General features: G+C 43.1%; 1 protein-coding gene across 1 annotated transcript in view; it reads right to left on the bottom strand.

Annotated features, from left to right (window-relative positions):
* The window catches only part of gmds (GDP-mannose 4,6-dehydratase), a 210,225-nt gene extending 190,903 nt beyond the window's left edge, over positions 1-19,322 (bottom strand). Inside the window, exons 1-4 of the mRNA XM_080720120.1 lie at positions 19,127-19,322; positions 3,434-3,478; positions 1,713-1,800; positions 912-1,021 (exon numbers count right to left, since the gene is read on the bottom strand). Of these exons, the coding sequence (XP_080576246.1) occupies positions 912-1,021; positions 1,713-1,800; positions 3,434-3,478; positions 19,127-19,222 (339 nt within the window). The 5' untranslated portion in view covers positions 19,223-19,322. The remainder of the gene's footprint in view (positions 1-911; positions 1,022-1,712; positions 1,801-3,433; positions 3,479-19,126) is intronic.
* Between the last annotated feature and the right edge of the window lie 6,766 nt (positions 19,323-26,088).

Below are 26,088 nucleotides of genomic sequence, written 5' to 3'. Positions count from 1 at the left end.
GTGGCGACCCCAAAGGTCGCTGACTCGGGCGCCCAAGCAAAATCATTAGAGCATGCCCTGGGCTACATCTGTGCAAAATTTGGCGCTTTTAGACTAATTAGCACGAAAAGACCATGTTATCTCCCTAACGCCCCCGACTACTGGCTTCCGTTGATCTTGAAATGGATTTGACACTTAATCAATAAAAGCTCTTAACTGTTCTGCTGCCCTTGACGATCCTCACCGTCATTGAAAGGGTTAATACCATGGCGCCGTTGACGGCGAGGACTGTCAATCTTACTGTATATACAGTAAAGGTATTATTACTTACTGTACGTCGCTCCGGTCCCGCCCGCATCGGTAATGTCCGCGATTTGTTTACAACGCACATCGGGCGTGCACGCGAAGTAAACGCCCTCCATAATAAATCCATTGAGAGGCCCATAAAGAGACTTCATTTACTCAAAAGAGACATTCTTATACAAAGGATGGTCTCCACTCTCCATACTGTACACAAAAGCTGGGCGCAGCCATGTTTCTCTTCTGGGCTCACACTGTCATGTGACTAGATGACGTAATCGTTGCCGTCAAGTGATAATCCAAAAAAACAAAAACAACCCCCTTCCGGCCCTTCAAAATAATAGCGGCGGCCTATGGAGGAAACGGCGTGGCACCGAGGCACCAAGCAAACCTTCAGATTAAGAGGCAGTAGTTGTGTTAAAGTAGCATTTTACAATATCAATATAGCAAGAGAGTTTGACATTCATAGTCGTGTGGATGCATTTTTAAAGCCACAGGGGTAGCTAGATTTGGCATGAGAAACCACTTCCTTTCCAAGATGCTTTGGCCCATAGCAATGACTCTTGGAACAGGGACTTGAATATGACCCAGAATGGTTCCTGTCAAAGTATGAGAGGTGGTGCCAACATTACCTTGACATGACTCTGGGCGCCCAGGTTGTAGATCTCAGTGGGTTTGACCTGGTTAATGATCTTCACCAAGCATGTGCTGTCCGTCAGGTCCCCGTAATGCAGCTTCATGTCTGAAAGTAACACACAATTGTGGCAAATGTGTGAATTAAGTTACAGGGTACACTACAGCATCCGGTAACAACCACACATTTCTTCAGAGATCAATTATTGAATGCAGGTCTAAAACATGGCTATCAAACCAGACAGGTAAGCTCAGGGTATTTGGAACTTCCAAAACCAAATTCAGAAATATTTAAAAGAACTGTTATTTGTAGAGCCATCCAACAATGGAACTCATTATCTGTCAATATGAAACAAATCAAAAGTAAGTACTTATTCAAAAGAACTATTTAACAAATATTAATGAGAGAGACCACACACTTTGAATAATCAATATGTTTTTGCACATTTTCTTGTATTATCTTATATTGGTATTTTAATGTATTTTAGATTCAGACTGACGAGTGTCAGTTGTTGTTTGTATGAATATTGTATGTTTATGTTGTGATGTTTTATGTGGATCCCAGGAAGACTAGCAACCGCGGCAGCGGAAGCTAATGGGGATCCGAATAAAGAATAAACACCAACATCACACGTGTGCAGTTGAGTGTCGTACGACGGTGTCCCGCGACGGAAATAGCAGCTCTACAATGCGACGTGTTGTGAGCTTGTGGATCGGCTATTCTCTGCACGGGACACCGTCGTACAATCAAGTATAAATCAGGCTTAATGTGGAGAGGCGTTTGGGGTTATGACACTTACTGCCCTCTGTGTGTGTCTGGGGGTTCTGGTACAGATGTTCGATGCGGCCCGTGTTGAAGGAGCTGGAACGACGCAGAATGCCATGAACCTGAGAGGAAAAAAGTACACAGAAGGAACCATTTAACCCAGCGGTACCACCCGGTCACCCGTCCTGTACGCTTTGTTACCGGTGCTTTGGATCAGTGATTTGGGCCTGCGTGGTATGTGTATGTACTGTATACGTGGACCGAGGGGGGGCGGAGGTGTGAGGAAGCTCTGCTCCGAGCAGATAACAAGACTCGGTTCCAGGGAGTCCATTACCGTGAGGACGCTGTGCCCCGACCTCACTTCCTTTATTCACTGTGGACTTCCTGCCTGCATGAGTGTCCCTCTTTAATGCCCCCCCCCCCAGCCTGGAGCAGAGCCACTTCCTCTCTGCTGAGGAGAGGAGAGGAGAGGGCTGGGGGTATTGTCGGTGCTAAATGTCCAAAGGGAAATTAAATCATTCCACTACAGTCAGAACAACATAAAGTGCAATGTAAAAACTCACACAATGGTTAGGTGCATCAGTGTGTGCGTGCGTGCCTGTGTGCATGCATGTGCATGCGAGTGCATGCATCCTTAACCACTTGAACCCTAAACCTGCCTATTCTGGTGGTAACATTCGCCAAAAATAGCCGAATATACAAGCTCACAGTGTGTCACAGTGCGTCGCATTGCGAGCTCATGGATCGGCTAGATTTGGTGTAGACAAAAAACGGTCCATGTACAGTTGTAATTCAGTTCCATTTTACTAAGAATAAAGGGTTCAAGTGGCTAACTACAATTTTGGGGCAAACATTCAGTTGTAGATTGGATATGTTCAGCAACAAGATTTGGTGTAGAGGGGAAAAAAGGGGCAGACAAAGTAAAGAGCCCTGAGGGACCCCAGTCAAATAACTATATAGGGGTTTAAGTCAAGTGGCTAAGCGAGCGTGGATGCCAGTCTTTCATGGGTGTGAAATCACCACAGAAGACTCACCTAGTTGCACTCAGTCAGCAACAGCTTATAAACCTCTGGATCCAGAGGCCATGTTGACTTTGCTGTGCTCCCATGAACAGTGTGTGCGCAGCAGGTGAAAGAGAGTGACCTCACTCATATGGCCATATACAATAACAGCCATTTCCTTGTTAATGGCCCGACCCCGGGGTAAAGGGTCAGGGGTTAACGGGCTCAGCGTAACACAAAGGGTCTTATCAGAGTGAGGTGTGAGTCAGTCCACGTTGCCCGAATTACGTCAGGCTCTCTCCAGCTCCAGCGGCCTGCTATGACTGGATTCAGCTTATCAGGGGAATGTTGCACTCTGTGTGTGCACGTGTGTGTGTGTGTGTGTGTGTGTGTGTGTGTGTGTGTGTGTGTGTGTGTGTGTGTGTGTGTGTGTGTGTGTGTGTGTGCGTGCGTGCGTGCGTGCGTGCGTGCGTGCGTGCGTGCGTGCGTGCGTGCGTGCGTGCGTGTGTGGGGCTCCGAGTGAGTCTACATACACATTTGTGTACGCGCATAAGGGTGTGAGTGTGTACAAATACATCTAAGAGCAAAAAGAAATGACATGACCAGTGCATAACTTGTCATACAGCCAAGTAACTCATTATTTTTTTCTTCTTTTTTTTCCACAGCGTCTCACTGCATGCGTGTCTGTGCTTGTGTGTGTATACAGTACATGCGTGCATGTTTGTGGTGCAAGCTTCTGGGTTACTTCTCTCACCTCGTAGCCCTTCTCCAGTAGGAACTCAGCCAGGTAGGAACCATCCTGAAACAACAAAACAACAACCGTTAGCCCTCTATCAGACCATATACAGTAATTATTAAAATGTGTGTTTATCAAAGCTAATAAGGGCCCTGCGTGTGTGTGCATGTGTGCGTGCGTGCGTGCGTGCGTGCTTGAGATATTGACTTGAGCAGCCCACACATTGGGTCTGTTCAGAGAAACTGCATGCCACTTAATGCAAAAAATGGATGCCCTATTGTAGGGCACGGCGATACGACTTCAAATATTGAGCTTAAACATCACCTATTTTTGCTGTTTTTGTATGCCACCATTTTACAACGATGTACAATACAGGGTTAAGTGGTTAATCAGAGCAATCAATTTACTCGATTATAAAATAAATCTATTTGAATCTTTTCATGTTGATTTGTTAATGAAGAAATACAGCAAAGTTGATTAAAAACAACAATATATTGATTATTCGATTAAACTTCATGAGCAAGATTAAGTCAGCTCTAAATATCTGTTTCAATATATTTTGGTTAATTGCCAGACCTAATCCATATGCACAGAGAGATGTGATAAAGTAGTAAAAATACTTTAAGCTATGGGTAGTTCCAGCTACGCATTCTGGTAAAAATAGTCGTGCTCAAATCACGATAAAGCACGTCAAGGCTAAATGAAGTTAGTATGACTCATCATTACTGTCAATCATGTACAGTACCACTCTGCAGCCATTGATCAAGAATATAGAAATCGCAACAAATTTCCATGGAAACTGAGACACTAATCTCATCTGTCTAACCAATATTATGTTGCAGTGCTAAGCTTAAAGCTTATGACACCGACGACACGCAACTTATTGTAAAACCACAACAACTCAATAAAAATAGTTAACATCAAATGGGTTGCCGTTTATGATCATCTTCAATGAGTACAGAACAGAACACAGGACATGAGTGGAGAGAGCATGGAGCTGTCCTGGTCTGTCGCTAATAAGGGCTGAAATGATTTTTTTTTTTTCAGATCTTTCAGTAGGTACACAGTCCCAGCACACACCACCATTTCTCTGCCCACTCAGCAGGCATCCATTTTTATTAAAGCCATTCAGAAAAAGAAATCACAGATGTCAAGGCTGGCCCTCCAGTGGCGCTAACATAATAAACCCTTCCATAGCCCTACTGGCATTATATTGTCCAGTTATTGAATGGTTCAACATCCACGCTGGTACCATGAGTCAGGGGAAATGGGCAGAAGTCAGACCAGGCTCTGTGTGTGTGTGTGTGTGTGTGTGTGTGTGTGTGTGTGTGTGTGTGTGTGTGTGTGTGTGTGTGTGTGTGTGTGTGTCAGTGTGTGTGTGTGTGTGTGTGTGTGTGTGTGTGTGTGTGTGTGTGTGTGTGTGTGTGTACACCCTGTCAATAAGGTCTTGTTCCCCTCACCCATGTTAACTCGTCTTTTTTCCCTGCTCAGACTTTCCGACCGCACATTCTGGAACACTCTGGAACATTCCGAACTAGTCATGGCATTCATCCTTCCATTCCCCACACACACACACACACACACACACACACGTCTAACAGTTCCCCTGTAGATCTAGGGGTGATGGCCAAGGTGGGGCGTAGGGAACAGAGGAAGAAAAGGGGGCTTAGAGGTTTGAGGTCACCCAGGAACGTCCACTATCAGGGACAGAGATGTTTTTTCTTAGAACAGAGCTTGCGCATGGGCACAACTATCAGACTGGTACCGCAAGTGGTTCCTGTCATGAAAGAAAAGAGGGCACTGTTCGACCCTGGCACATTGAGAACAATAAAAACCCACCTGTTTACGGAAAACTGTAAACAGGTACGAGACTGGAGAATGGTACTGTTCACTTTACTAAAGGCACATGCGAGCTATAATTCTGAGAACTGCCATTTCCACCGTGAAGCCTGGGTACCATTCAGGCTGAGTGGCGCCCTGGCTGGGGGGGGATGGGGCACCAACGCAGCCCTGGCATCCCCCAAACCCCCCCAGTCCCGCTCGCACGTCCCCACGGCGTTCAAAAGCTCCGGCCAGTGTCATGTTTTCCTGCCCCAGTGCCAGGGTCAAAGCGTTCCACGCCAGACCGATGTGGAAAACAAGCCTGAAGAGCTGCTGCTGTGTTTGAAAACAAGAAGCTCCTTTGAGGCCGCATTAGCCCATAAACCCTGGCCTCACCTCGCTGCTTCCTGTTATGGGGAGCCTGGTGCAGGGAGGGGGGGTGAGAAGGGACACACACACCTGCCAGTTCAGTGCCATACCGCAAAATCCCAAAAGACTCGTTTTGGCCGTAAACACAATATGATTGCTCTCCTTTTCAGCTAGACCAAACAAAAGCACCTCAAAGGTCTATTTCTGGAGTCCGGGAAATCAACGTTTAGACAAGATATGGACTGTCTGCTGCATCTGAATGTGACACAGAGACCGACAAGTGATCGGTGGTGAGATTGGCTAAAGATGTGTTTTTCGAACCGATGAGCCAGGAACCAAGTGGGTTGTGAGATGCTCAAGAAAATGGAGGAATACTGTGTTATTAAACACATTGGTTACATATTCCATCATCCAAGCAAAACTTGAGTTTTATTATGTCTAAACTGTCAGAGAGTCACAGGGCCATTCATTATTCTTCTGGTATGGATGTTATGGGACAGGTTCCCCTGCAGGGGGAGCAAGAGTCACACAGGTACAGGTGTGACAGCCTGTAATCATCAACACTAACACATAAGACGGTGAGTTCATGTGTGATAATAAGGGGTTTCTAAATGCAGTCAGTCTGCCTAGATCCTCCATAATGCTCCATTAACACAAAATGCTCTTGCTTGACTGCTCTATTTCAGTGGTTCCCAAACCTTTCAGGTCAAGACCCAAAAGAGAGATAAGAACTTTGCCCAGTGAAAATAGCAGAACAACAAGCACACAATGTTGCAAGCTTGTAGATCGGCTATTTTCTTATAGCTTAAATATTATTCTTTTTCATTTATGGAATTTCTTAGATGCGTCTGTAGGTCTTTTTTTATTTATTTTTTAAATATATTAAAAAGAAATCATTTGAAACATTTATACATTTATAGATGTAGGAAAAGAAAATAGGATTTTTACTCAAGTTGAGTCGTGTCGTGTGACCCATAAAAACTGTTCCATGAGTGTTTGGGAACCAGTGTTCTAGTTCACCGCAGGAGGAGTAATCACATGTCCCTCACCCATCAGCAGAATGATTATGAAACATGAAACATGCTATAATGTATATAATGCTTGGCAATTAATTGTGTCCTGATTTTTAACCAATTTGCTGTGTGCTACAAAATGGAAAATAAAAATAAACATACCTGTACATGTACATTGTACTGTATCCGACATGTTATTGTGTGTCCTGATTTTTAACCTCTTTCAATCTGGCATCCCTGATATGGGCAAGTAATTATAGGTGAATTATTTAAAAAAATAACAGATTTACAAGCTCACAATGCATGCATCACAAATTGAACATTGGTTAAGTGGTTAAATAATGAGTTCAGTTTATATTTAGTTGTTTATTGAATAATTGGAGTTAAATGTTCTTTTCATATATTGAAGTTTAATATTCTACAACCGGTGGTCTAGCTGTAGGAGCTTCTAAAATTGGGAATCTGGACCAAAAACAATAATCTGGCATCAGTTGGGCTCTACTCTAGTTTGAAGAATTCCAAGTATGCTCATCAGAAATGTCTCTGAGTGCTACGGTGCTATTAGCTCCAATCATCATGTCAATTATTGTCATTATCGTCATCACCATTGTGCTGCTTCATTAAGAGGATGGCAGGAAATAATGCCTCTGTGTGTGTGTGTGTGTGTGTGTGTGTGTGTGTGTGTGTGTGTGTGTGTGTGTGTGTGTAATATAAACTCATGTCCAGCATGTACTGACCAACATGAGCGTTACTATATCACAGAGCAGTCAGGCAGAATAACACATTAGCATCAGACAATGACAATAATAATGATTCATTCATTCATCACTATCAAATTCCCATGCCACCCCACAAGAGAAAAGAAGTGAATATGAGATGACTGTGGAGTGTGGACATAAAAAGGTCTGCTATATGGACTAAAATCATGAGCCATTTACAGCTAGTTTGGCACCCCCTGCTGGTGGAGAAAAGCGACAACCTGGTCAATCCCAATGCTCTGCCAGCAGGGCAGTTCTTCAAACTTGTGAACTCTAGCCTAGCGCCCTTTAAAGGAGAAGATCCACAAGCCCACAATGTGAGTGACATGTGAGTCTGTAGAACGGCCATTTTCAGCGGATGGAGGAACAAAGGAGCGGACCAAGTATAGGCCCTTGGGGGACTCCGGTCAACAAAGTACATACCGTAGTATGTATGTAAGTGGTTAAGGCCTCAATTCTCAACAAGAGAACAACATAGACGTTAGCATTTGTATATGTATGTCTATCTAGACATGCAGTTCATGACTGTGTTTATTTGCCAGTGTGTGTACGCGTCTAAATGAATGACTTTAATGTGCTTTCTTTAGACCACAGACAAAGGCTGCCAAACGCACAGTGCTGTTCTCCGCTGCACTGTAATTATAGCTTAATGAAGCTGTAATCAGAGGCCACAAATCACACACACGTCACACATGAGCACACATTTTACGCCTGACGCTCACACATTCAAAGAAACACACACACGCACAGTCGCACACGTGCCTGTTCAGAATACGCACAGCGCAAAGTGAAGCCGTGGGCACATTTTGAGTGCGAAGAGGGGTCCAAATGTCTCCCCATCCTTCAGCACTTAACTCAAGGCGGTGTCACTTTAACAAACGAGCGAGCGCGTGCTGAACTCCCTGGTATCAATGTGCTTCTGCAATCAGGAGCCCTGAGCGGGCCCACGCTCCACACAGGAAATCCATTACTTTATGACTTCTCACAATGGGGAATCACTCTCTCTCTCACACACACACACACACACACGTGCACGCGCACGCACACGCACGCACACGCGCACACACACACACACACACACACACACACACACACACACACACACACACACACACAGAGCTACCGTTGCAACAAACACCCCTAAGCTATTCCCATTCCCACTTCTATTTCATAAAAGGTCAGATTCATGACAGCAGGATATAGGGGATGACTGGCCACCTGGCCTCCACGTATAAAGTCTTAGAATAACATGGAGAGCAGCTTCGACTGTAGTCTAATGGCCAAGTGATCCATGATGGAACTAATAGGTTCATAAAGAAGGTCCCTATAAAGTTCTTATACAGTCACTACGGTCAGAAAGGTCACTTGAAGTGATTTATGCATAATATTTTAAGATGCCTTTTTCATCTAAATGCCATACATTTTACACTTAAATATACACTGTATATCTTGTTGATAGTCAGGAAAATGAGTGGCCTGAATTAGATGATAATCCCACTATAGCAAAAATATTACCAAATAGGGAACAATATGGGTAAACTATTAGCATAGAATGTGAAATCATATAGGATTTTTCTGTTCTCCCATACAACTATACACTTAAACGCTGAATTATTCTCAATTTCATCAGACATGTCAGAACAGTGTTTGGGCTCTACTAATGGCTGAAAACCTAAAAAGCCACGCTTTTTGTTGTCGTTTTGTTTGTTAGTGAAAAGCATAGAAACAGTTGTCAGGGTTTCTCAAAGTGGGTGCCGTGACCCGTGATGCAAGTCCAGGAGTGCCGCAGAATACTTATATTTGGAATTTTCAATATCATTTCAGTTTAACCACTTAGACCCTCTAGACTTAGTAAAACAGACCTGAGTTGCACTATCCTTGGTGCGTTTCTTTTGCAAGTAAACTAAATCTCTTCAACAAAAATGGCAGGTCTTACGGGTGCAAGAAAAGTCACTCTGTCTCCCAAAGTTAGAAACTAAAGAAACAAAGCCTGTCAGCCGTCCAGCTTTGCTTATGAGGTGGAATCGGCCATGGAGGAACCATCCCAAGTCATCAGAGCCATTATGAGCCTACAGAGGAGATCTGTGCATGGATTCTTAGCTTTATGATTATTATTGCTGGCGCTCACACAGCCCCTCTCCTGTGTGTGACTATTAGTGGACTGAGGGGAAGGCGGGGACGTAGAGAAGCAATGAGAAGAGTATGAAACACAAAGGGCTGAGGAAAGGAGCACATCAAACAGCTTGAGGGGGGTGTATCACAACACAAGATCTTGTTTTCCTACTCGGATGAGTCGAGGAGTGAAGCAGGAAGCTTAAAGCCAAAGTAAAGCAATGCCGGAGAGGCAAGCAAAGAGTGCAAAGCTGGCCTTCTCATAACCCTGATCGTAAAACAGTGGGCCGGACCCCCTGCCCGGCCCAGTCTTGGCACACAGGTGGTCTCCTATAATTCACACGTCCCCCTGACCCCCTTGTCTCACCCAATCGCAGCAGTCAAATACTCTGACTAAGTAGCGCTCTGACTGGCAATTTATGAACAGTAGTTACCCGAGCAATTTACGGTATCACCGTGACCCAGCGGCCTGGCTAGTAACGGGGGGAGCCAGCCCACTTTTGAGATGGTCTAACCAGATGCCTGCCTCGTGTATGGGGCTTCAGCATCAGCAACAAGGGCCCCTTAGTCCTCCACAACTCCTTCAGGGGGCGGAGATATATCACCACGACCGGCAGAATAAAAATGAAATAACACTGTTATTCTTTGTTTTCTGGTAGATGGGGAAGGGGGAGCCATGGGAGAGTGCCGCTGGACGGAGGAATGCGAGATGCTGAAAATGACTTTCCAAGACCTGGGATCGCCGGCTCTCCAGGGATGCATTCTGGTAATGGTCAGCTGACAACTTCCTACCTCATACCGGAAAATATTCCCTGAGCCACTGCGTATTCCCTCCATCTCTGATGCATAGATATCACCTCCCAAACACCTTACTACACAGTAGGGTTAAACGGTAAATGGTGCATTTATATAGCGCTTTTATCCAAGGCGCTTTACATAGATTGTGCATTACATTCACCCATTCACACACACATTCATACACCGATGGCAGAGGAAACCATGCAAGGCGCCAACCTACTCACCGGGAGCAACTAGGGGTACAGAGTCTTGCTCAAGGACTCTTCGACATTAACTCAGGGGGAGCCCGGATTCAAACTGGGAACCCTTCGGGAACCCTTCGTGCTCTAATGTCGGTTTCTCTACCCCTGAGCTATGCCGCCCCATAGGGTTACTAGTGTTCACTGTTCATTTAAGTCGGAGGGTAGGAATGGACGAAAACGGACGGTCCATTTGGATACATTTGCAACCTCTGAGACAAAGGTTTTGCCCTCACTTCTATTTAACTTTTTAAAGTTAGATAACATGGCTGCAAGGCAACGAAAAGTGGAATGACCAAAATATCCATCAACATGTGTCTGTCTTCTGTCTCTCTAACTGGAGACATGTCTGTACCTATACCAGGTAGGTGCCGTGACGCCAGCACAGTGCGATGCCACGCAATACTTTGATCAATTTGTGATTTAATATCACACTTTTAGCAGTTTAACCAATATCTCAGGGTAAAAAGGTTAAAGCAGATCCATAGACATCCAGGATCCTGGTGAATCATAACCATAAAACCTTTGATTCTGTTAAGAAAAGCGGCTAAGCAAAGGGTATTTATTAAATATAGTATATCATATCATATCATATCATATCATAAAATATAGTTTTTTCACAGAATCAAAGGTTTCATGGTCATGATTCACCAGGATCTTGGATGGCTTAATTCTAGGTAAAAAAAAAAAATATATATATATATATATATATATATATATATATATATTTTTTATATATATAAAAAAATATATATATATATATATATATATATATATATATATATATATTTTTTTTTTTTGTAAATCTCTATGGGAAAAAATGAATGGCTGATTTTTGATTGGCACCACCAGAAAACCACACCACACCCACTGCTATGCCCTAAAGGTGTGAAAGGTAACGTAAGCCAGATGCATAGATGAAAACATTATGCAGGGACACCCTGAGCCCACAAAGTTTGAGAACAACTGACCTATAAACAATTCTCTTCTTTAGTGTTCCCAGGGGGAAATAAGAGAGTCAGTAGGCCTACTTGACTTTAGGCAAATTTCTCATTTGTAATTTACATCATTCAAATATCTTGCTATGCATCCGATGGGTAAACATTCTGTTCTCATGGTTATATCCATTAACCACCAATAATCTCAGTGCAGGTGTTGTAGACCAGCTTGAGGATTTGCTGTACAGAAGGTGACCGACTTTGTCCATGTTTAAATCTATTTTTATAATCTCTATGGCCATTCCCAGTTCCTAACGCATCCTAAAAGCGTTGATGTTAAGGCTACTAAAATCCCTTATTAACTCATCTACTGCCATTTTTAATGCCATTTTTTACTGATATCCCGCCATAGGTCTCCATAGACTTACATGTAATTTATAGTGCACAGATCATGCACGCCCATGCACAGATCATGCACCATGTTTGTGTAGTTTGTTCACAGCTTTCAAACAAAAAAATCCGATTGGAAATCCGTTCAGGCATTCTTGAGATAATAGCCATTATGTTTTACATGTTATGTAAGCAAAGATGGCTGCCCTGTATGAAAGATGGGGTTGTATGGGGGTGGAACATGCAAAATCGCGATTGAAATCATGTTTACTAGATTTAATGGGGTCCAAAAATATATTATATATATATATTTTTCAAACTCGTCATACTCGTCATAAGCAGAGAGGACACATAAATATAACTCGTCAAACTAGTCATAAGCAGTGCATGAGTTAAGGGCTGTATACACCAAGCATGATAACCATAACGATAATCATGTGAGCATGCACTGATGATGCACCATTTTTATTTTTTTTATTTGCATTATTTATTTGCACGATAGATAATATGACACATAACCTAAATATACAAAGAAATTACCGTCATATTTGACAAATTTATACTTAAAAAAAGAACATTGATAGAGGAAATAGCCGATCTACAAGCTCACAACGCGTTGCATCACAACGCGTTGTGAGCTTGTAGATCTGCTATTTCCACTATTTCTTACTTAAAATATATAAGAACATTTTTCAACATGACAACGATTATGACGATTATGAAAAATAATCGCGATTATGTCAAATAATTGCGATTAGACGATTATGATTAGGTGCAATGACCATTATTACACTCCCTGCCCGGCTTCCCTCTCCCTGAACATGTTCGTGCAAACACTCGACAAAGTCGGATGTACCACGGAGGATTCCGACGCACAACTTCGGATGGGCAGGGACTTTACCACTACCTTAGACGCACCAGGTTGACAGTACACAGTACACACACAACACATTTTCAGCTTTTTACTTTCAATTTTAGACCTGGATGAAGGGACCATCAGCAGTTCTAACTGAAAAAGTTATCTCCTCTGAGCGCTTCTCTCTATAAAAAGGGCCATTCACACTAAGCACTATAAAAAAACAGTTTTAAAAATCGTTCCAAGTCAAGTGGGTGGATGGCAGCGTTCACACAGACTATACAAAAAAAAAATACAATAGTGAACTTTATAGTTATAGTGCTCAGTGTGAATGGCACTTAAGGTTGGGTCGGGTTGCCACTTGCCAGGGCTGCCAGTCATGGGTTGCGGCCGCTAGGGCTTGGGGCGGGGGGGGGGGGGGGGGGGGGGGGGGGCATTTCTACACATTTGTGAGCAGCTTCTGATATTTATGATATAGTGCGTTTACAATTTATGACATTCGGTTTTTGGCCTACTGACATGCAGCGTGCATGAAAAGTTTGATGCTGATCGGTCCAGCAGTTTGCAACATCAACTGCAAAGTGCAAACACACACACAAAGCTGCGAAAACTTCATCTCCGTCCCCAGCCTAGAATAGAGCTTTATTGTCACATCACATGAATTACAGGTAAAACAGTGGGTGAAAAACATTGTGGTGCAGCTTAAAACAACAGTAGCAGTTAAAAGTGAAAACAGTGCAAAACCTTCCAAAACCTTAATTAAGCCTATCAACCATAAAAAATAAAAGATACAATAATCAATATACACTACTCAAGTCCAATGTGACCAGCAGTCCTACACTACTGCTTGTTAAGCATTCTCACAACCGTGGGGAAAAAAACTGTTGAGCATCCTGTTGGTGGTGCTTGGGATGCTTATGTATCGTTTCCCAGGCCGGGGGTTTCTGCAGGCTTGAAACAGTTTATTGCTGGGGTGGTAAGTGTCTTGTATGATGCCTTTTGCGCTGGCTTAACACCTTTTATCGAACAGTCCTTGGAGGGATGGAAGTTCGCCCCCAATGATGCGCTGGGCCGCTTTCACCACCCTCAGTAAGGCACCCTTGTCGTGTACAGTGCAACTCTCGTACCAGGCAGTGCAACAGGATGCTTTCAACTGTGCTGTTAAAAAAGCCTGATGGACATAATCAGTTTGGATAACTGCAACATTTATTTACCATTTTGACTACTAGTCAAAATGAAAGGAAGGCTTGTGGACGGAGATACGTCCTATGAATGCAGAATTGCAGATGCATGTGTTTTTCCATTAAGGAATGAGGCTTGAATTTGATGACTTAACAACAAAGCTACATAACCTGCAGGGTGAAAAAACACCTCCATGCTAAGCTGAACAATAATCTGAGAGTAAATAACGTCAGCAGCATCAATGCTCTGGTCGGATCAATGTCAACATCTATTGTCTGAGAACAAGAATATCCAGAGAAAGCAGCAGTTCCAGTAGGGCAAGTGGTACTCTGCATGTCACGACGACTCCACCTGTTCTATTGTGAGGGCAATGTGTTCATTCCATGTCCTTCAGCTATAGACAAATGTCTCTGAAAAATCAGATCACTGCCTTCCTTTGGTCAATTCAGGGCAATGATTTCCAACACTTTTGTTCTAGATTGTAACTGATTTCATTCATTTTTGTTCAGTTTTAGTTTTAGTTCCCTGAGTATTTTTTGTTTTCCGAGTATTCTGTCTTCTGATTCATATTTAATTGCGACCGTACCGGTCGGTCGCAGTTTACTATCAGAACTGTCACATCCTGACTGTATCTGTCTGTCTGTCTGTCTGTCTGTCTGTCTGTCTGTCCGGACGGACGGACGGACGGACGGGTAACGCTTGTCTTTTTTGCTGATTGACTTGCACACTGACATCACTGTGATGTCATGGGAACCGAGTCCCTTTTATTGCCATATATGAAGATATGGAGATCCCTGTGATGCCAGGGGGAACCAAATGCCTTTTATGCCCATATATGGAGATCCCACCCTGATGTCATAAATATTAAGCCTTTATCTGTGCAGGAGTTGACACGAAGGTCTCAGAGGCACTTGCCAGTCGGACAAGTACAGGCCCAAAAGTCATGCCCACTTGCCCGAAAAGTAAATTGTGCATTATAAAATGATAGGTAAAATTTGAATTATGGTTCAATTTAACACTTATTTTGTTTTACTTTCTGGGGCTGTGTGATCAAAACTGTCATACCAAATTTTGTATCCAAATTCCTAAATAGCTATGATTGAATATGACTATGGGTTCACACCCATTTTATATTTTTAAGTGTAGCAACAGTGAAAACAACACATTATAGGTAAGCGCAGTGCTCTATTCCACAGACCAGAAGACAGGTTGTGTCCCCTCTCAAACAAGCACTTGCCCCGTCGGGCAACCTGAAAGCAAACTCCACCTGCCCGAAGGTTTTATTTACCTGCCGGGGGCAGGTGGGTAAGCCTTAGGGTCGATTCACACCGTTATAAGGAGCCTAACTAATTTCGGTTCGGCACTGTCCAAACCCAAATATGGGTCGTCGTCCCCGGTTCGGGGGGGCGTCAACCGACTAAACTTGGCTCCACGGTGCTGCCAGAATGTTGACTTAATTTCGGTACTAAGCGGTGTCTTCTCATTCATTCAGCCCGGCTTCAAGTTCATTTCCTCGGCTATGAAGCCAAGGAAACAGCGGTAATTTGGGAGGGAGACACGCCGACTTCCAAATGCTTGTGGCCGTGATTAGAGCATTGCATAGCGGATACATGTCAGCTGGTTCTCACTCACTCTGGCTGGAGAGTGGAGGCGCGCGCGACACACACACACACACACACACACACACACACACACACACACACACACACACACACACACACACACACACACACACACACACACACACACACACACACACACACACACACACACACACACACACACACACACACACACACACACACACACACACACACACACACACACACACACACACACACACACACAGCTCGCTAGTCGCTGACCGTTTTCAAGAGGAAAGAAGAGCTTAAAGTAAACACAACTTTGCTAATGTTCCGTGTTGGTTTATAGCCGACCTGCAAGCTCCGCGACGAATTGTGACTGTGATTCATGCAGAATGAGAGGCGGCATGTCTATAATGTGAGCTTGTAGATTGAATGTTTTCGACGGAGCTCGCTGCGCTGCTGCTCACTGCCAGTCACTGGACCTTCAGCGTGCAGCCGCGAGGGCCAGGCAGTCAGATATGTATCCGCCCTGCAACGCTCATTTCTCGGCCACAAACGTTTTCATGCCACAGACCTCCAATATTTACATGCGACTTCGGCACTAGCCGTTAATAAAGTATGGATGAACTCCCCCCGAACCTAAATAATTTTGGGTCGGGGAGCCCTCCCAAACCGAAATTACTCTTTATTAGAGTGTGAAACGACCCTTAGTATCAATGCCTGTCTGTGAAGGCCAATATATAATCACTGTGATGTCAGAGGAACCAAATCCATTTTATTGCCATATGGAGATCCCCGTGATGCCAGGGGAACCAAATCCCTTTGGCCAGATGGCCAAGACATGGCGCATCGCTTTTCGCCCTGAGGTGTCTTACTGGTATTGCTGTATATAAATCTATATTCCTGTTGATTGTTGTGTTACATTTAAAATAAGGGCTGTTATGGAATTCTGGATCAATCAGTAATTGATGAGGCAATAAGGAGACCAGGCAATATTCTAGGTGGTGATGGTTATGCTTTATGTCCATGATATCATGGGGAGAAGTACAATAACACTAGGTGGTAGGGTAGTTCTGCCAGGACGCACAAGTCAGAGATCAGTTATACTGTCTCTGCCTCAAGGACGAGCTGAACCATAACAAGATAGGATTTTCCAAAACAATATAGCTAGGCATACTGTAGTAGAGATATTTAGACTCTTACAAGCTATATGAAATATCATAATGTTTCCTAAGGCACAGATATGAATATCATAAGATGAACAGCATAATGTACTGTAAATAAGGTCACATATAATCAATCATAATACCATAATCCCTCAATTGTACTCGAGTTTTTTTTTTGTTTTTTTTTTAAATTGAGTTGAATTAACAGAATGGGTTTGCCGCTCTGACATCACACTCTGGCTTCACTGTGATGGCACACTAACAGAATCCCTTTTATGCCCATATATGGAGTTCCCTGATGATGTCATCAATATTAAGCCCATATCCAATCCAATCCACTTTATTTATATAGCACATTTTACAACCGAGGTTTACAAAGTGCTGCACAAAAGAAACAAGCAAAATACACTAAGAAAAATGCTAAAAACACAGGACTAACAGGACTTCATATGGGAATACCCATATGGAGGCCACATCGGCCACATACCACAAAAACAGAATCCATATATGGCCAAGACAGCCCATATCTGTGTGGCTGGTTCTACATACAGGGATCTCCATGTATGTGCAATGTGCATAAAAGGGTATGATGTCAGATGTCATAGACATCATAGGACTTTCACATAACGAATAACTGAGTAAGCATGTTTAGGCTCTCACAGCATATCTCCATATACAGTACATGGATCTCCATATATGGGTAACAGGGGTCTCCATATATGGGTAACTGGTCCGATATACATCACTGGCCAGATGGCAAAGAATTGGTGCGACATGTCGCCCTGAGGCGTCTTACTAGTGATGATGACGATGCATAAAGTAATACATAATAGTAAAACTTCGAGAGAGCAAAAGAGTGGGTGCAAGCCCTGCCAACCAAACAGAACAGGTGCACACAGTACAGCATGGACAGGGAACAACGGAAAGGAACAGATGAAGAGACCGCATTACCCCACTGGGATGACAATGCCCTACCCAACCAATTATCATTTTAGATTGTGCATTCAAGAGTTCATGTTGTAGTATTCTAGCTTTACCAGTTGGAGTATCCGGCCCTTATATAAATCAGCTAGTGGCAATGCAGTTATACCAGCATGGCTGCACAGTGCACACTGAGAGATTTCTTTGAGTTACAAGTTCAACTGGGCAAGGCTAAATTAGTCCATAAAATGCAGCTCTGCAGCATTCCAATTTGTCATGCTTTTTCCTTGTCAGGCAAGTTGTTACAGCATGGACAGGGAACAACGGAAAGGAACAGATGAAGAGACCGCATTACCCCACTGGGATGACAATGCCCTACCCAACCAATTATCATTTTAGATTGTGCATTCAAGAGTGAGTTCATGTTGTAGTATTCTAGCTTTACCAGTTGGAGTATCCGGCCCTTATATAAATCAGCTAGTGGCAATGCAGTTATACCAGCATGGCTGCACAGTGCACACTGAGAGATTTCTTTGAGTTACAAGTTCAACTGGGCAAGGCTAAATTAGTCCATAAAATGCAGCTCTGCAGCATTCCAATTTGTCATGCTTTTTCCTTGTCAGGCAAGTTGTTGCAATTACCGGCATAAACCACAAAGCATCCATCGATTTGTGTGCCCTTACATAATGTGCCCATTGTAGGAAGATTCCATGTGTTTACTGTTTAATGCAGCAGTGTGAATACCATCCTGTCAGGTACAGAGAATGTAGTCCATACCAATTTCGTGGAAAGTGAAGCTATTTAAGTAAAATAAAATGTTCAACCATAAGTTGGTAATGACACATGACAAACCTGAACCATAAATCTGTTATTAGGCTACTGTTATAATTATCTATTGGGAGTGTCTACACACCAAGAAAAGAATGCCACCGAAGTGAATCCTTTCCAAAATTACAATGAATGAGTGTTCTATATAATGAATGGAATATTTAATACAAAGCATCAATGCATGAGATTTCATTCAAGGGCAAGCCAAGTCAAAGAGACAGTACATCTTGTATTTTATCGGTGTAGTAGTTCCAACAAGGAAGTGAATTACACATCAATAACAGGCAGTTAAACTGACAAGTTGACAACACACGTGTCTTTGTCTTTGTCTCTCTCTCTCTCTCTCTCACACACACACACACACACACACACACACACACACACACACACACACACACACACACACACACACACACACACACACACACACACGTGTGTGTAGCAGACACCAGCAACTTACTCTTATTGCCATGGGATGCGTAACTAACCTGACACTAATCTATCTCACAATTAAACAACCGAACCAGCGTCCACTGGTTAAAACTGCAGGTTTGCCAACATGAAAGACGATTGAATGACAAATACAGATATTTAAACACTCTATTTAAAAAAAGGTTATCTTCAATTCAGAAGCCTAGCTTTTGTCATGTGGCTGTGCGCGTTGTGAGCTTGCATATCGACTGTACGACGAAAGTAGGACAACTGTGGATGCTGCTGTTTCCTGTATCTTTTACCTGTCCAGTGATGCCAGTGATGACCGCCACCTTCCTCTTCTTACCAGCCTGTCCGTTGGGCGAGGAGCTGCAGGAGGCTTCCGTGCACTGGGCCATGGTTGAAATGTTAACAGCGCCCTGTCGTTTTTACTGTATGGAGAAAAATAGACTTGTTGTTCCTGCTGTCAGTCACTGTCACAGCACACAAGCACACATACACCGGGTTCGCAAATGATTTTCATCAGCAGCATCCGTAAACCGCACCAAACATGTGACGCACGAGGAAGTCGATGCGCGCCTCGGCCAATCGGATGAGGGCAAGTATAGAGAGGCAGAGGAATCTTCACTAAAGAGCGGCCGCTCTGTCGCTGGGTTTGACCGCAGCGCCACACGCAGCATTTAAACAGTATGAAGCAGTGTTTCTCAAACTTAACATTTTAAAGGTCTGATTCTCCCCTCTGATAGTGTACAAATGGAACCAAATTGACCTGTTAGGGTGCATTTGGTTCCATTTGTATACTGTTAGAGTATAGAGTTACAGACTTGTATGTGTCAATTTAGTTAGACCCCCAAAGGAACCCACAAAGTCCCTGGAATCCACTGGTATTGATTGATTGATTGATTGATTGATTGAAGACTTTATTAGAAGTTTGCATAGAAAAAGGTACTGTTTCATGACGGTACAGTTCAAGCTTATTTCCACAGGAAACCATTTAAGTATCTCATATAACATTGAATGACAGACAAATAGAACACAGTACTATGCAGTAGATATAGCCAGTAAAAAAAGAAAGAAAAAAAATTGAAAGAACAAAATACAGTAAGTCAATACAAACAGTAGGCCTAAGTATATACAAAAATATGAAGGGGACTTTTCCAATGCAATGCCAAACGTTACTTTTACATGTAATAATGTTGTTTAGTTTGATGACATTCTAGCACTTTGTTGCATTAGGAAATGAAAGTGAATTGTATTGTGATAAAATGGCTGACTGAAAATCAGTACAATCAGTTTGACGATGCTGTCTTTAAATAATTTACATTCATAAATAGAAATCTACTGTATTTGATAAAGTATAGTGATACTTATGATCCAAAAAGCAATTCCAGTGTTTAGGTAACACACAGTGTGCGTACAAGTAATGCTAAGAGAATATAATATTAGGCAACAAATAAAATAAACAATAAAATTGAAGAATTATCATCAATGCAATATGCTATTCATGCATGGCAGTGCAAAGAATATAAAGGGGGAATGCCAAATAATATTGTATGATGGCTGAGGTTAGGTGCAATATAACAAAAAGTCAATTCACAGTCATATAGCTTACAGACTGAACCCATCAGACAGAACAAATAGTGCAGAAAATAAATCTATGCATAATGCATAATGCAAACAAGTAAGCCTGTGTTTCCCTCTGCTCAGAGCCCAAGGTCTTGCTTATACTTTTGTCAGGAACTGAATCTTACTGACCTTCTTTTGAAATGAAGGTCAATTTAGAAAAATGTGGTACCTGTGGTACCTTTATGTACCTGCTTAAAGAAACATTGCATTACAAAGATAGATGGGATTACATTCAAACATAATTCAGTTCAACCCCCAAAATACCACCAAAAACGATTTTTGGAAAACTCACCATTCAATCCATTCATCATTCATTGGCTAATCTCTTCTCTTGGGGGACATACAGTAAGCACAGTTTACAAAACAAGTCCAGGACTTTATTGTGTTTGATGGGTTTGGATTGGAATATAAAAAGATCAACAAAGAAGCGGCCAAAAAAAATGACATTGTGTATCCAACGTAGTCCTAAATGTCACAATAACTACTGATTTATATGAAAATGTTTGAGCAGGATATTTTATGGCTCCCTGCGCTGCTGCAGAGTTCTGTATGGAGCAGATGTTCACAAACATCACAGACAATTTCCCAAAGTTATCAGTTGTGAGTATGAGTATACTGTACAACCAGTATGTGCATGTCCTCATGTTATGACATTTTATGTTGTTTTACACACACACACACACGCACGCACGCACGCACGCACGCACGCACGCACGCACACACACACACACACACACACACACACACACACACACACACACACACACACACACACACACACAGAGAGAGAGAGAGAGAGAGAGAGGTTAGGTGACTCTGGGTGACTTTGGGCAGGGCTGTTTCCACTTAAAACCGGTTAGGCCACACCTTAGCCTGGGCAGTTTACTGTAAAAGTATCGTTACTGAGTGTGACTGACTGTGTATGTGTGTGTGTGTGTGTGTGTGTGTGTGTGTGTGTGTGTGTGTGTGTGTGTGTGTGTGTGTGTGTGTGTGTGTGTGTGTGTGTGTGTGTGCGCATACGTGCAATATGCGTGCATGCGTACGTGCATGCATGCGTGCTTGCGTATGTGCATGGACGTCACGGGTGTCTTGCTTTCATCGGTCACGTCAGCATGTGGTTCCGGACATGAGCCATAAAACCTACAATGAACACGGCATCTGTTGTTCAAAAGTGGATGACAAAGCTCTTCTCGGCACCCAGTGCCTTCCCATCATCTTCCAGGAAAGTTCTTGTATAAATGATGGTCAAACGGCTCATATTAGGGGTGTATTATGGGCAAATGGAGTCACGATTAGACACCCTGCCTGTCAAGGGCTGATGCAGTGAGTGACTTTCATGAAAATCATTTATCTTTTGATGAGCTGCAGTGGGATAGATCACACTTATGGGTGATTTGGCTTGTGCGCCGGCGTCGTGCACCAAAATAGCCAATCTACAGTACAAGCTGGTAATGTATCTTGGTGCGACACATTGCAAGCTTGTAGATCTATTATCGGTGTGCGATACCGCGCAACAAAGTATAAATCAGGCATTAGAGACACTGAAGGATATCACAACACCAGCCTATTGTAGTCTATGTATATGGGAATATGTGTATGTGAATACTGTTTTAGGAACATACGCAACTCTGGTATCAGCCTTTCAGTTCACAGAACCGGCCTACTGTACATCGCATGAGACTGCATCTTTAACAGGAGCAATCAAATACTCTGAGCAGCTCCTAATGCCGTATTGTTCTAGTACATTTGACCGTGTGTGAAAACATCTGCTCCGGCAGTGTGAGTTGTGTCGGTAGCATTATGAAAGTGTTCACTCAGCGCTCGACTTCCCAGAGTGCACAGCGTGATGACAGGTGTGATACTATTACAGTCTAAAGTAAACACTGGCCCTATTGGCCTTCCAAATAAGACAGAAAACAAGTGCCTGGGGTCCTGAGAACCACACCGGTGCGGTCATCCTCCCCGCCTGATCAAAAGAGAACAGCACAAGGGTTCTGTTACGAAGCTCGCTCTGGGCTTCTCTTAGTTTCGTCCTCCTTTCTTCTCTTGCTCTCTGACTGCAGGTGTCTCACTGTGTGTTTCTGGCGTATATAAATCTCACTGTGTCTCATGCTGCGTGTGTGTGTGTGTGTGTGTGTGTGTGTGTGTGTGTGTGTGTGTGTGTGTGTGTGTGTGTGTGTGTGTGTGTGTGTGTGTACGTGAGAGTGTGTGCATGTGTGCGTGTGTGTGCACATGCGTGAGAGTGTGTGTGTGTGTGTGTGTGTGTGTGTGTGTGTGTGTGTGTGTGTGTGTGATTGCGTGTGTGTGTGTGTGTGTGTGTGTGTGTGTGTGTGTGTGTGTGTGTGTGTGTGTGTGTGTGTGTGTGTGTGTGTGTGTGTGCATGTGTGTGTGTGCTTCCTTTACCCATGACTTATGTCCGCTGTCTGACATGTATTGTATGTAACAATGATTAGCCATTTAGGCTCTTTGTAACTGGCTGTTCTTTCATTGCGACCGTCAGGGAGCAGTTTACTATGAAAACCTCCACCGGCCGTCCGTCCGTCCGTCCGTCCGTCCGTCCGTCACACGTCACACCTTTGTTTGTGTACGGTGTGATGTCATATATCTTCAGTATGACATCACACCACATGTGTACACAAACCTTTGTGTACGTTGCTGTGGCAACAGTCTGTTGTTGCTGGTCTGTTAGTGTACGTTAGCAACCACCTTAGCAACCATGGTTTTACCCTAGCAACCAACTGTTTACCCTAGCAACCAACTGTTTACCATAGCAACCATGTTTTTTTACCCTAGCAACCAACTGGGCATAAAAGGGATTCTGTTAGGGATCTCCATATATGGGCATAAAAGGGATTCTGTTAGGGATCTCCATATATGGGCATAAAAGGGATTCTGTTAGGGATCTCCATATATGGGCATAAAAGGGATTCTGTTAGCTGTTAGTGATCTCCATATATGGGCATAAAAGGGATGCTGTTAGGGATCTCCATATATGGGCATAAAAGGGATTCTGTTAGGGATCTCCATATATGGGCATGAAAGGGATTATGTTAGGGATCTCCATATATGGGCATAAAAGGGATTGTATCCCAGATGATGCCCTGTACTTGGGATTTGTTGATGTAAATGTTCACATAGAGTGTAATAATTGGTAAAACAAACTTTTGGCCTATTTGTGGAGATTATCTCCCGATTAGGGAGTCTTACTGGTATTATCTGACTGCACTGTCATTGTTTATGACCTTTGTATGAGGCTTCCTTGTACTTCTGTTTATGTGGTCATAAATAAACATTTCAAATGTGTGTGTGTGTGTGTGTGTGTGTGTGTGTGTGTGTGTGTGTGTGTGTGAGATTGCGTGTGTGTAGAGGACACATACTCTCAGACAGAGTTACAGAGCAAATCCTTGTGCAAGAGAAAGGGAGTGTGAGAGACAGTGTCTTCCAGTAAGTAACATCATTCTCCAGTTTTATCACAAGGAAATAAATCCTGTGAACTGTGTACTGTATAGGCAACATGTTATCCAGCCCACCGGAACGTCCTGTAGCTCTGTACTTCCTGTGTTTCCAGTTACACACACACTACACAAACAGGTGATTTGGGATTTGGTTACATTTGTACACCCGCAGAGTTAACTGGGTTGGTTAAATTACAGCGTAATTGTCCAGCCCAGAGGACTGAAAGAGTTGCATCATCTCTCTCTGTTCACTCCATCGGGACAGTGATTTTACAGCAAGGGCGGATCATGTAAATAAATATATAACAATATGATATATTCAATATGTAGAAGGAGTATACTGGAGCAAACACAGACTTTTAGAGCCTTTTTTTTTATTAATACAGGGTGCAGGCAAGAGTGACAACGTTTCGATGTCAATACATCTTCGTCAGGTCATAGCATGAAGCGTCAAAATGGCTTTTATACATGGATAGCAGGGGTTGGCCCTTCAATTAGCCAATCTCCGAAAGCCAGCAATAATGACTACATCTTATTTCACGTGGAGGGTGAAAATAGTGCCCAAAGGGCTACATACCGGTACATACGGTAGTCATCTGAATAGCAAAGATACACATTACATCTGTTGCAGTGCAAAGGCCTATAGGTTCAAAGTACATGTTTCGATAATAAACGTTAAAAAACATTTTGTATAAACAATTATTATTTTTATTTTTTGTATAAACACTTTTTTAAATATTTTTAAAAACAATAAACACATAGGGCAGAAGACCAAACACAGTAAGTTTGGGAATAGACTACATAAAGGGCCAGATGGCCAATGGACAAACAGCACAGTTAAGGTATGGGAACCCCTATTAAAGGGGAGGACGACAAGGCAAGCAGCAAAGGTGTAGCAGCCTGAGGGACCCCTGGCGGTTGCTCTGAAAGGGAATTAAAAGGAAACTTATATACAACATGATAGGTTGAGTTCTTCGTTCAAGCCTGTAGGCTCAAGAGTGTTAAGGGTGTGTATCCAGTATGCTTCTCTGGTTAACAATTTCTTAATTATATCTCCACCTCACGGTGGATTGGAGATCTTTTCTATACCCCAGAATTTTAGGGATGCTGGGGAGCCATGCTTGGCCTTGATGTAATGTCTGGCCATGGCATATTCTAGGTTCCCTGTACGTATAGCAGTTTTGTGCTCCCCGATTCTAATTTTGAGAGGTTGTTTTGTTTGACCTACATATGCTAGGCCGCAAGGGCATTTAAGTATAGGTAAACTACATGAGTGGAGTTACAATTTATAAAGGACTTGATTTTAAACCTTTTGCCAGTACGGGGGTGGGTGAGGAATTTGGAGTTAGTGGAGTTGGAACATTGGGAGCAGTTGCCACACTTATGAAATCCCTCAGGAGGTTTGGGGAGCCATGAAGGGGAGGGGAGGGTTAGATCAGAGTGCACCAGGCGGTCTCTCAGGCTGCGACTCCGTCTGAAACAGAAGAGAGGAGGGTCAGAACAAATACTGGACATATATATATATATATATATATATATATATATATATATATATATTTTAAGATTTGTTTTTGGGCTTTTTATGCCTTTATTGATAGGACAGTAGACTGACAGGAAATGGGGAGAGAGATGGGGAATGACATGTGGCAAAGGTCATCCGGATCTGGAATCGAACCGGCGACGCCAGCAGGCATCATAGCCTAGTATGTGGTAGGCGCCTTGACCACCAGGCCAGCGGGCGCCCCATACTGGACATATGAGGGTCCCTCTGTAAGACATGCCAATGTTTCATGATTATATTTTTGATCGTGCCTGCTGCTGGTGTGTGTTGAGTGGAGAAGCAGAGTCTGTTTGATAATTTTTTAGATTTCTTTTTTAAAAGAGTCGTATGCAGAATCGAGGTCTGCTTTGGCATAGCCTCTTTCTGCAAATCGTTGGGTTAGCTCTGTGGCTTTTTTAGTAAAGTCTATGGTGGAACTGCAGTTCCTTCTTCTCATTCAATATGTATGTGTACTCAACAGCAAGATAACAACAAGAACAAGAACGTGGAAGTAATGCTTATTCTCCCCATTAATAACCAGGGGGACAGTTGTCCGGATTTAAAATGAAGCAAACACAGAACTAAAAGTTCCTATGATTGGCCGCTAGTTGTGCTGTTCTGGTACCAAAAGCAACATGTTCTC

The sequence above is a fragment of the Nannobrachium achirus genome (assembly GCF_963921795.1).
Source record: "Nannobrachium achirus genome assembly, chromosome: 1".
NCBI classification, from domain to species: Eukaryota; Metazoa; Chordata; class Actinopteri; order Myctophiformes; family Myctophidae; genus Nannobrachium; species Nannobrachium achirus.
This window is presented reverse-complemented; position numbering and strand designations above follow the sequence as displayed.